At 33.6% G+C, this 13,227-nt stretch overlaps 1 protein-coding gene across 1 annotated transcript in view; it reads right to left on the bottom strand.

The window, feature by feature from the left end:
* The window catches only part of LOC145670238 (nose resistant to fluoxetine protein 6-like), a 67,321-nt gene that overhangs the window by 20,360 nt on the left and 33,734 nt on the right, over positions 1-13,227 (bottom strand). Inside the window, exons 4-7 of the mRNA XM_081738634.1 lie at positions 9,485-9,582; positions 6,916-7,109; positions 3,833-3,993; positions 1,201-1,369 (exon numbers count right to left, since the gene is read on the bottom strand). Coding sequence (XP_081594760.1) covers positions 1,201-1,369; positions 3,833-3,993; positions 6,916-7,109; positions 9,485-9,582 — 622 coding nt within the window. The remainder of the gene's footprint in view (positions 1-1,200; positions 1,370-3,832; positions 3,994-6,915; positions 7,110-9,484; positions 9,583-13,227) is intronic.

The following is a 13,227-nucleotide window of genomic DNA, read 5'->3' as shown; positions in this document are numbered from 1 at the left end:
CAGGAAGTGCTCACACGTGTGATTGTGCGGCGCATGGTTAAAAGGATGTTTTCGAGTTGTTTATGGCTGTATTAGGTAATTAGCTGTTTCACCGTGCTGTGTTTGTGAGCTCATACCATCCCGACTATCAATCTTCGGCCGTCTTCTGAAGTCTTATCGACGATTCGTTACTTCTCCACGTTGACACCAATCATGGTACGTTTCATTATGGGAGCTACCTCTTGGCTATATGGTTACCATACATGCTTTTAGTGCAAGGAACCCTGGTGATAGCTCATGTGGTTCGGATCCAATATTAAGCTATAGGTCAACGACTCAAATAGCCTCGGAGTTGAAAGGGACACTAAACTCCAAATCAACCAATATTTCGTTATGACTTTTCTCGAACACTCCACTATGCAGTCGTTTACGCAATCGAACTTTATCCTTTCGGGATCCCACGATCAGACTTCGTCATGCACTAAATTTATTTTTGGCTTTTTGCCCATTGTTGACTGACTAGCTAGGCCTGAAGCTGTACACGATCGAGACGCGCACTACGTAATTATGAAACCAAATGGCAACAAGGTAAAAATCCACATTAAAAGGAATGGTTTGAGTTCAATAATCGTCGGTGTGTGTCAGATTAAGCAACTTTTGATATAAATTGTTTGGTTCTTACTATTTGGCAATATATGAATTCAGTACATTAATTTAGACTTGCTTTGTATTTTATGTTATTAATTAACATCGTTAATGAGTCTTGTTTCCAGCTATTATTTCCATATAAAAAATAATTGGGCTAATGTTGGGAAATTATTGGTTAGTAGAAATAGATGCACTAATGATGACGATGATGATGACTTACCAAAAATTAAGGAGCGATAATGTGCGAAATGTCCTATCCGTGGGCCAATAAATGAATTCAAAATGTTGCTTATTTCGTACAAATTAACATAGTAGAACCATTTGGTACAAAACATAGTTCCCAACATTGAATCTATTCCCCTTCCCCTTTCAGACAACTTTTTCAACTTTGATATTAATGTTGCAGGGATTGTTAGGCTTTTGTTTCCAGTTCCAAGAATTAGCAAACGCTCCAATGATTAGTCTGCGTTGACTTGGCTCAACATTTTTTTTTTTCAACTATAGATTAGTCCTTCAGAAATATGAATTCCTTATTTTAAGAAATGAAATTAATTTTGTATTAAATATACATACCATATTTTTGGTATCCACATAATTACTGAGATAAAGTATATTAGTCCACCAAGTCTGTGAGCATTTTTGTTCCACTTTAAGAACTTCCGAATTCCACAGAGGACCATCTCCAATCTCCGACAACAAAGTCACATAGAAGAAGATAAGAACAGCATAACCTGGTGTCAACCTAGTTACAATAACAAACAAAGCAGGTCATACTCTGAGAATGAAAACAGTAATTTGGTTTTGAAGCGTCAAAAGTCAAATAACATATTATGATTACGGAAAACCGAAAGTTTTAAATCTTACATCACAGATACGTATACTGATTTATTGCAGAAAAGTAATATTAGATTACGTTAAAACTTTTATTTCAATTTTTGAATCTAGTCCATTATTTACAAACGTAATATACATCTCAATATAATGCACCCTACACTAGGGTGACCTGATTTAGAGAATTAAAAAATAAATAAATAAATAAGAAGAAATACTCGACAAACTGGCATAACTTGACAACCCATCTACATATAGTCATTGTTATATTGATCATAATTTTGGATTTGGAAGGGGAAGGGGTAGAATTTTTTGCTTAAAATTCGTACTCTTTCGCTATATTTTCTGTATTTTTTTGCTTGTTCAGGTTAGGTTAAGTTAACTTAATACTTACATTCACTTAGTAATTACATTTTCGTAACATTTTATTTCCCTTGTAAACATTCTGTATTTTACCTGATTTTGGCTCACCCAAATCCAAAACTATCCCGTTATGTTGTTAATAATGCCAGTGAAGAAGAAGTCTCTATTGAAAATAACCAAAATTTATTAATTTAACTTTATTCCATTTTCTTAATGTTTACGTTACCTTTTAACATGTAACAGAAACCAGAATTATGGGCATCGACTGCCACTTGAATATCATTTTTTTCTTTTTAATGATCGAATTCCTTGTGGAAGTATTGATCATTCCTTAAAGAAAGTGTAGAAGTCCATACAAAAACTTTTTTCAAAACTTCACGTAGTGATTATACTACGTAACTAGGAGTAAAAAAAACGGGACGCTTATTTTTAAAAAGGGACATTCTGCGTTCTGTTTCCAATTTTCTCGAGAAGCCGGACTACTTTCTGAGCAAAGGGGACAATTCCGTTAACAAGGGAATTTTGGGTTACGCTACCTAGACCAACAGCCAGAGAAGGACGTCCGGACACGTTTCTTCTTCTTTACGACTGAAAATGTCCAATACACATACATTTTTATACACATTATTCTTTTCAAGTGTTGTGAATAGTCATACAAAGGGAGGAAATTGTAAAAGTGTCCCATCCTTTTAAATCTTTGTGAAAAATACATTCTTACCAAAATATGCAAGAACTGGTGAGTTTTCTCGAAGGTTCTCTCAGTGGCTTTACATTAAATTATTTTGCCTTCCTTGTTCCTTTTGCTTATTATTAAACCCTTTTAACATATAGGGTAGAATCATAGAAAGTTAAGCGAAAGATTTCATTTTATTAGACTTCAAACTATGCTATACACAAGTATCGGAAGTCTTACAGAACGGTTATGTCCGTCTCTCCAACTGTCGATAGGTATCAGAACAAAAACGATAAGGAATATCGAGAATTTTTTTCTTTTAATAGATGTCTGATGAAGCCGAAGTAGATAGTTGGCGAAAGTGTTACACGTTAATAATTTTTACAATAAACGTACTGCTTTGCTTAACGAATAGTTAAATCAAATTTAAATTTAGAAAAAGCAAAGCTTGTACAGTCAGAAACAATATTAAGTATAGGTTGGAGCTATCATTTCTTATACCTCTAATCTATACTTTGTTTCTGACTGTACAATGGAAAACATTAAAGTTGACCTCATCATTATGATTGATGCAATGTAATAATTGTTGAAAGTATAACAGCTACAATAGTTACAGTATAAGCTGTAACCAAAATGGCGTGGATATAGGTTTGAACAACGTTGTAATATTTGAACTAAGAAATTGTTGTAAATAAGGTATCAAAATAAAAATAAATAAATAAATAAATAAGGATTGTTGATGGTGCCAAATACTTAAATTGTTCTAGATAACAAAGTTTATATCAAAATAAAAATTGTCTAAAATGTCTATATCAAAGTAAAAATTGTCTAAAATGTCTATATCAAAGTAAAAATTGTCTAAAATGTCTATGTCAAAGTAAAAATTGTCTAAAATGTCTATATCAAAGTAAAAATTGTCTAAAATGTCTATATCAAAATAAAAATTGTCTAAAATGTCTATAGCAAAATAAAAATTGTCTTATGAAGTATAAAAGTGAAATAGCTGTGTTTTATATTCTTGTATTTATTTGGCGGCCATCTTTTCTCTCAATCAGCTTCTTGCATCAAGCAATTAGAGCATAGTGCAAATTATAAAATATAACTTACAAAAGAATTATTTATAGTTACAATTATATTGTTGATAATGTTAATATTAACTGCAGTCCCAGAGTAAATATTAAGGTGCGAAAGGTGTCACAATCAAATAAGCAAAGTTTCAAGTCATAAGTAATTGAAGATTATCCACCACCGACCAGACGCTAATAAAACAAAGTTTAGTTTGGAATAACCTAAATTACCTTCCATGTTTTAAAAAATATATATTCTTAAGTAACTCACCTCAGATAACGATTGAAGATATACTGTAGATAATTAAATCTGCTGCCTTTGTCCATTCCTTTGAAAAATAAATAAGAAGCCAGAGTCGCCCCCAATACGAAAAAGCTATCAACAATAACACTTCCGTTCGCCAGGGTCATTCTGCCCAATATTTGATGAGACTGAAAATAAAACACAACTCTTATAGAAAACGTTACTTTTATTTTTTTTAAAATAATAATATACATTGATAATATGTTCGCAGCCACACACACACAAAATAAATAAATAAATAAATAAATAAATAAATAAATAAATAAATAAATAAATAAATAAAAATAAATAAATAAATAAAATAAAAGTTCTGTGCACCGGATCCCAAGGCATGGATTCGATGTATTTCGTTACACAGAATCCAAATTTCGAAACCCCAGGAAAATTCGATCGTGTCAATTTTTTGTTATGGGCGAAAAACTTGAGCAATTTTGGATACGGAGGATACACCTAATACAGCCATTCAAAAACAAAAATTGTGTTCAGCGGACTCCAGAGTATGGATTCGTTGTAATTTGTTACACAGAATCTAAATTTCAAAACCCCAGGACAATTGACCGTGTCAATTCCTTTTTATGGGCGAAAAACTAGCAATTTTGGATAGGGGGCACACATTTTTCGCTCATAACAAAAAATTGACACGGTCAATCGTTCTTTGATTTTGCAGTTGAATTCCGTTTAACAAAATACATCAAATCCATACTCTGGGGTCCACTGCACAGAACTTTTGTTCATTTATTTATTTATTTATTTATTTATTTTTGCGTAGCTGTATTACGTGTATTCTCCCTATCCAAAATCGCTCAAGTTTTTCGCCCATAACAAAAAGTTGACACGATCGATCTTCCTGGGGTTTCGAAATTTGGATTGAGCGCAACAATATACATCAAATCTATACTCTGGGGTCTGATGCACAAAACTTTTATTTATTTATTTATTTATTTATTTGTGTGTGTGTATGACTATTTAATATAATAATCCAACATTTGAACACATCAACATGTTTCCACTTGCACAGGTTAAGTTAATTTAACAAAGCAGAAGGTATAAAGATTAAGAAATATCTACGGTGTCCAACAGTGGATCTAGAGGGAAGTCACATCGATAAAAATCTAACTTTTGGAAGAAAACGCACATATTGTTCTAATTCGCTATACAATAATTGTACATCAGATAAACTTTCTTCCCTTAGTTTACAGCAATACAATTCTAATTCTTGCTGCGGTGACTTCTGTCAAAAGCCGCCACTATATCAATACAAATAGGACAATTGTGTGGAATATTATGTAATTTTGCAATATTATTACCTTTCAACGGAAAGATAATTGTTCAGGGATGAGACATATACCAATCGACAAATTTTATTGTGTTTAAGAGTCTTCATCCCGGCGAAATGAAAATACCGCTAATTTTACAGTAATTATGTGATATCTTCAAATAGATAAAAGATAATCGAAATGTGGAACAAGAGCGCCCTAGACAATATTATTTTACATGAGAAACCGTTATCACGACTCACTTATCTGCTTTCGATTTCGAGCCATTTTGAAAATCGGCTTTTATTTTCGCGTTTCTAAACAGCTCAAAAACGGAAAGCCGCTAGTTGACTTGTGATAACGGTACCTCACGCAAAATAATATTGTCTAGGGCGCTCTTGTTCCATATTTCAATTATCTTTTATCTATTTGAAGATATCACATAATTACTGTAAAATTAGCGGTATTTTCATTTCGCCGGGATGAAGACTCTTAATAAATGTCGTTACAACAAGAGTTCACCCCTCTTCGCTGGTCTAGTGGCTTGAGTGTGTATCTTTGCTGCATGAGGTCTCTGGTTCAAATTCTAGTGGAAGAACATTGAATATACTACTGTGGTTTATATTTCACTTTAAACTGTATTTCTTGTCTCATATAGCCTCATTCCTGACAATGGACGTAATTATAAATCAACCAGTAGACTGAAATTACCTTTTATATATATATATATATATATATATATAATCTTGACTGAATAATAACTACCGGTACATACTTTTGTTTGCTTGATTTAGTTTTAAGGTAAAGTAAAACAGCGTTAATCCGACCTGTGATAAATTGGACATCGCTTAATCCAGACAGGCAGAAAAAAGAAGAACAATACAAGGTTAGAAGTCAACAATCGCATTCACCACGTGCAACTCCCTGATAGTTAAGAATGCTGGCAAATACGGTATATCATATAATACAGTAGATAGTGCAGTATAGCATACATATGTCCTTTAAATACACCATAATAAATGCATTTTGTTGCTATATAATACACCTTCTATCGTTCCTTCTTGTTATTTCAATTAATCCTGCCAACTTACTCTCATTAGTTCGAGGGAGCGCGGTGGCTTAGGGCTAGAGCGTTCACCTCCGGTGCTTCGGATCCCTGGTTCGATCCCAGCTCGCACCGTGTGGAATTTGTGGTGGGCAAACACCGTGCTCGTGGGTTTTCTCGGGGTTCTCCCGTTTCCTCCCACTTTCTTTATTACACCATTTCATTTATTTCTCATAATCACCGTCTCCTTTAGCCTAGCCGGCAATACCGTGGGACGTAAAACTTAAAGATTTCATTTTTTTCTCATTAGTTCGAATTAATGAGCTTTTACTGTATTTTTCTTTCATCATTGTGACTATATGTGAATTAAGACTATACTTTAATATGAAAATGAACTACAGAAATCTCGCCAAGAATCTAACTGCTGATTCTCACATCAAAGGGGAATAGTAATTTTTGTTTTGTCCTAGAAGAAGTCACCATCCTTCCCTATTCCAGCTGTTCTGTGTATTGCCAACAAACCTATACACACATGAAGAAGGTTCATTGTCATTTATTATAGCCTTTTTATAATAATAAGCAAAAATCTTCGAAACTTTAGAATTGTTGATACAATTTTATGAAGAACTCACCACCAGATGTAAAATATTTCTTCAGCTAATCACCGTTTATTTTACTTTCACTTTTTTTGTTTTTGGTTTAGACATAATTATTCGTTTCATCAATTGTTATTACTATGTTTTGCTTACCTCTTCTATAAACTGTGCATTTGCTACTGGAGCTCCGAACGTCATCAGACATCTATGGCCAATGATAACACAGAACATGGTGCACACCCGTATACCGTGAATATAGTCAATAGATCCTGGTAAAGGAGTAGTATCCAAGATTTGTTTTGCATTATTGTAGGCAGAGAAACAAAGGATAAGTCTATCACGAAATGCTGAAAAGAAATACAAACAATTCATTGAACACTGAAAATTGAATTACATTAAGAAATAAAAAGGGCTGGCCTCATATTGAGTTGTAAATAGAAATAAAAACTTAAGAAAAAAGAACTTCAATAGTTTCCGTTTTTTTAAAATCTGTTTTATTTATTTCGAACAAATGTAAAAAAAAATTGTCTATAAAAGCAAATAGAAAACAAAATGGTTCTTAGAATATGGAGAGATTAGCTTCTAATGCAGATTGACAAAATAAAAAACAAAAGGGGCCTATCCGGCTCCAATGATGTGAACAGACTTTGGGGAAAATGGCTGAAATTCAGCTTAAATATAGAAGAGACTATGTAGATTCTATATTTTGAAAGCAAATTGTCCTAAAATGGAAGAAACATAGTAAAATAAAAACACGAAACATGAGCATTAACGTCAATGGGAAATCAATGAAAAACAAATAATTCCTTCACTTATCTCAAAAATCAAAAGAAGGACATGACTGAAATTCAGCTTAAATATAGAAGAGACTATGTAGATTCTACATTCAAAAAGCAAATTGCCCTAAAATGGATGGAACATAGCAAAAAAGCAAGAAACATTAATATTAATATCAATGGAAAATCAATGAAAAAAATGAAGTCCTCCACTTATCTCGAAAACCAAAAGAGGAAGTCGTCCACATATCTCAAAAACTATAATAAGGATATGGTTAACTGAAAGCTTATTGCAAAGACACAATGACGAGCTTAAAAACAATGTATAGCACGTAAGGAAAATGTGAATGAAACATTGTCAAAAGTCAAGTTGTTTTAGTAAAATCAATAATATTGATTAAGTATATGCATCTTCTGCAAATTACCCAGGGCGTCCCACGCGGAGGTTACGTGCTTGAAATATCTCACATCTGGATTTGGGATCTCCAGACTCGATTTAGCACGCAACGTGACTTTTGATCTGATCATGTGACAAAAGTCTGGTCCTTATGACAAACCGGATAAACCCTTTGAACCTACGACCCCATGCTGGAAAAAATGTCTCACTCAACATGGTGAAGAATTATATAACATAGCTAGAATAAGGAGCGACACACAGATACACTGGGCACATACAGTAAGGTATATGAATGGGTAAGAATTTATGGGGCATCATGTGCAATAATTACACAAGGACGAAAAGCATAACAGACACTATTAAAGAATGCATTTAAATTAATTAAAGTCGTTCTATAAAATCATTGTTGTACAAGAAGGATGTCTACAAAACCACAATAACGAGTTATTTTAACTAACTGGTGTATACTTGCTTTGCTATCTTAATAACTTAAACTAGAAATACAAATCACTGATCAAAGCAACGTTTATTTAGAAATATTAAATGTGTAACAGTTTCGCCAGCTAACTGAACATATTGGCTTCATCAGACACAGTCAATAATAGTCAAGTGATGATGTGACAGTGTCTCATGAAGCCAATATGTTCTGAACAAAACAATTTATTTAAAAATAATAAATGTGTAACAGTTTCGCCAGCTAACTGAACATATTGGCTTCATCAGATACTGTCAATAATAGTTAAGTGATGATGTGACAGTGTCTCATGAAGCCAATATGTTCTGAACAAAACAATTTATTTAAAAATAATAAATGTGTAACAGTTTCGCCAGCTAACTGAACATATTGGCTTCATCAGATACTGTCAATAATAGTTAAGTGATGATGTGACAGTGTCTCATGAAGCCAATATGTTCTGAACAAAACAATTTATTTAAAAATAATAAATGTGTAACAGTTTCGCCAGCTAACTGAACATATTGGTTCATCAGATGCTGTCAATAATAGTTAAGTGATGATGTGACAGTGTCTCATGAAGCCAATATGTTCTGAACAAAACAATTTATTTAAAAATAATAAATGTGTAACAGTTTCGCCAGCTAACTGAACATATTGGCTTCATCAGATACTGTCAATAATAGTTAAGTGATGATGTGACAGTATCTCATGAAGCCAATATGTTCTGAACAAAACAATTTATTTAAAAATAATAAATGTGTAACAGTTTCGCCAGCTAACTGAACATATTGGCTTCATCAGATACTGTTAATAATAGTTAAGTGATGATGTGACAGTATCTCATGAAGCCAATATGTTCTGAACAAAACAATTTATTTAAAAATAATAAATGTGTAACAGTTTCGCCAGCTAACTGAACATATTGGCTTCATCAGATACTGTTAATAATAGTTAAGTGATGATGTGACAGGGTCTCATGAAGCCACTATGTTCAGTCAGTTGGCGAAACTGTTACACATTTATTATATTTAAATAAAAGTTTCTTTGTTCAGTGATTCGTATTTTTAGTTTGAGTTATTTTAGAATAGTTACCTGGAGGTAGTTTGCTTTTCCGCAGGCGTTTACTAAGGATAAACATATCGTACAGAGAAGCTGTTATTACCACAAGGAACGTTAGAGTTATAGTGCATCTGAAAACAGAAAGAAAACTATTAATACATTAACGGTATACATGGAGCAACGAACAGTGCAGTTTCCTAATACAAATTTCTCACCAACGACACACACACACATATATATATATATATATATATATATATATATATATATATATATATATATATATTGTAAAGTACCCAAAATCCTTACATGTGTTTGTCTAATTTATGTTGTTTATTATAAAACAAGGAAGTTATAGTCATACTGCTTAGAAAAAAACTAAAAACAGATAACGTCGGCATCACACCACAATTATAGGAACTTTTCCTATACGGAAATAAGGAAGTAAGAGATTGCAGAAAGAGACCTGAGCTAAGCTCTTCGCGACAACCAGGAAGCACCTGGATCCCGGAAAGGGGTTGTGCTGGTTGAGGACGAAGACTAGAATCGGGAGTTGTAATTAAGATTGGAGAGTGGAAGGACATCGTTTGGAGTTGAACTGAGCTGAACAACCTGTGAGTACTACATCTATTTGCGATGTTAGATAACCATAATGGTTAAGTTTCTGTGCCATTACGATGTAGTACATTTCTATAATTAAGACCATTTCGAATCCTAATAGCTTGTGGTGTGATGTCGAAAATATCCAAAAGTAATTGAGTATTTCATTTCTTATCCTAAGACGATTTGTTAAATTCATCCTCGAGTTGTCTAAATACACGGTGTTACAAATTTCAGATGAGCTACGCTCTGCCCCCAAATATAAAAAGTTTCTAAGATACTAAATCATTACGGTTAGAAATTTGTAGCACACGTTATGGTGGAAGCATCCGGTTTTATCCATTTATGGGTAAAATTAAGATTCCGGACAACATTAATTAGATTATGGTCATTTACCACATATGTTTCGATTTCGGAGATCTCGCTTATTTTATAGGCCATTCAAGTTACATTAAATTAGATACATCATGCTTGATTCCGATGCCTCATACATATGGGAATGAAGCGTATCACGCGTAGTTTAAATTATTTAGACGATAACATCAGTTTGTCAAGTTGAGTAAAAGGAGTTTCATGTTTTGTTTTTTTCTCTCATAGTATGCTGAAATTACAGACGTCAGTTGTTATAATGCTATATAGTCTTGCGAGATTCATTTCCTCTTGTTACTAAAGAAACGGACAATACACCAAGATTCTTGTTGTCATATAGGAATTTGCTGCATTTACAAACTAATGGTCAGTGTACTTTGCTTAGGTTGCAAAATTAGCCGCAATGAGAAGGTTTATTTTCTGTTCGTATATAGGATATGAATAATACTTCCAGCAGTGATACAGAACATTCAGACGGACAATTTAGAACGTTAAGATACAAAAAGATTCCAATAAAAGTAAAAATCCCTCCCCTAAAACGGAAATACAATAAGTCTGAGAAAATGCAGGGACAACACAGTGAAGGTCAGGGAGCTCAAAATCCTATTGTTAATGTATACAATTCCCATTATCCAGTTCCGAAATTTAAACCACACAAAATCACGATACAGCAGTTCTTTGATGAATATGATGACTGTGTACGGTTAAATAATTGGACTGATAAAATAGCAAAACAAATGATAATCACCGCGTTTCCAGGGAAACTAAAAGAACAATTGCGAACTTTGTTAAAGAGAAAGAACATTACAGATGAAACAACCTACGCGAATTGTAAAGCTGAGATAATTAAATGTTTCAAGAATGCTAGAGATAGTGTAGATTTTTTCTCTACCGTACAGAATAGGATTCAGAAAAAGCATGAACCCATTCAGTCGTTTGTTTATGATATTTTATCCATGGTAGACAAACATGCTCCGACTTTGACAGAAGAGCAGATCATTTCAATCATTACAGCAGGGTTGAAACCGTACTATATTCAACACCTAGGTTATGAGTCTTTTGACACTTTAGATGCGTTTATCCAGGCTCTCTATACGTTAGAAGCAAATGAATGTAAAATTAGAAATAGGAAAAAGAGAGAAATAGATGCACGTATTAAGAAAGCGTATAAGAAGAAGTGTAGAAAAGGGAAATGTAGGTGTTCGTCATCTGATTCTGAATCAGAATCTACGGTTACTGACAGTTCTTCGTCCGAGTCCGAGGACGAGATTACGTCACATAGGCACAGGAAAAATAAAAGGAAAGCAATTCGAGAATTAGTAGAGAAACAACAACACAGAACAGAACACTCGGAAACTCAGAACACAAACACACCTTCATCATCATCTCAAAGTAGCGAGGTTACATCTTCCATTAGCCAGTTACAGAAAGAAATAGAAAAATTGTCGCTGAGAATCGAAGGCGGTTCTTCAGATTCGCAAAAGTTAAACACCAACTGTGCGCAAAATAATTCTCAATCCCATCAGAATAACAGAAATAATTTTCGAGGTAGTAAGAGAGGCAATTTTAAGAATAATCAGGGTAGAAACCATACTCAATACAACAATTTTAGAGGGAAAAATAACAATTTTCGAGGCCGTGGTGGTCGCGGTAATTTTAGATCAGGACGCGCAAATTATCATAACAACCAGTGTTGTTGTCATCATACTAATGTGCCTCATGTACAACAGGTACCTAGTTTTAATCAAATGCAGGGTGTACATCACATGCAAAGTAATGGTACAACATATTATGTTCCTGTACAAAACCCTTCCCAAATGAATCAGGTATAGGGAACTCATAATTTAAACTGACAACGTCTGTACATGCAGACGTGGATGTACAGATAACAAGAAAAAGGGCCCACCCGTAGATATTAATAATACTAGTATACACCGTCAATATAAACAAAAGAATGTTCAGGGAGAAGAGATACAGACTCCATTAGAAATTGAAGGGGACATGGTTAGATTTACAATTCAACTGAGAAAGAAACCATTAAAAATAATTGCAGATACGGCAAGTACAATATCAATTTTAGATAAATCATTGCTATCTCCTAAAACTAAATTGTCACAGGAAATTACGAAAGTTGTTGGTGTTTCATGTGAACCTATAGAGCTGAAACACACAGCCATAATCAAATTTCTAATCAACGGTCGATCCTTTCATCACAGGTTTAGAATAGTGGAAAATTTTGGTCCGAAAGCTCTTTTAGGAAATGACTTCTTTATTTTTCATAACGCCCGTGTTGATTACCTTAATAAGATGCTATCTTTGTTTAGATATGGAAAGCCTCCTCGTAACACACAACAACAGAGTAATACGGGTCATCAGGTTTCAGAGCCAATATTTTGTTTGTTGACAGAGGCATATGATCCAAAGTTTGTCATTCATAAGAGGACGTATCTTCCTCCAAGGGCAAGAATAATTGTTCCACTTAAATGTATTAATTCGAAATCAGGTCAAGAAGTGATTTTAGAGCCAGACATGTCTATAATTGAGAAACTAGGAATTTTAGTGCCGCGAGCTATTTTAAATAAAAACGAACCTGTAGTTGAAATTATTAACCCTTTAGTCACAAAAGTCGTTCTTCATAAGAATTTTGTAATCGGAAAAGCGGAAGACGTTCAAATTGAAGAGTCAAATCAATGTTGCCAATCAATAGATGAAAATTATGTGGATGAGGAATTATTACGGGAAGGACAACAGTTATTCCAAATTTCTAAATTAAATATTGGTCAAGATGCCAGTCCTGAATATAGAGA

Source organism: Thermobia domestica, chromosome 14, assembly GCF_964235325.1.
Source record: "Thermobia domestica chromosome 14, izTheDome1.hap1.1, whole genome shotgun sequence".
Lineage (NCBI taxonomy): Eukaryota > Metazoa > Arthropoda > Insecta > Zygentoma > Lepismatidae > Thermobia > Thermobia domestica.
Note: the sequence above shows the minus strand (reverse complement) of the source record. Positions and strands in the feature narration are given on the sequence as shown.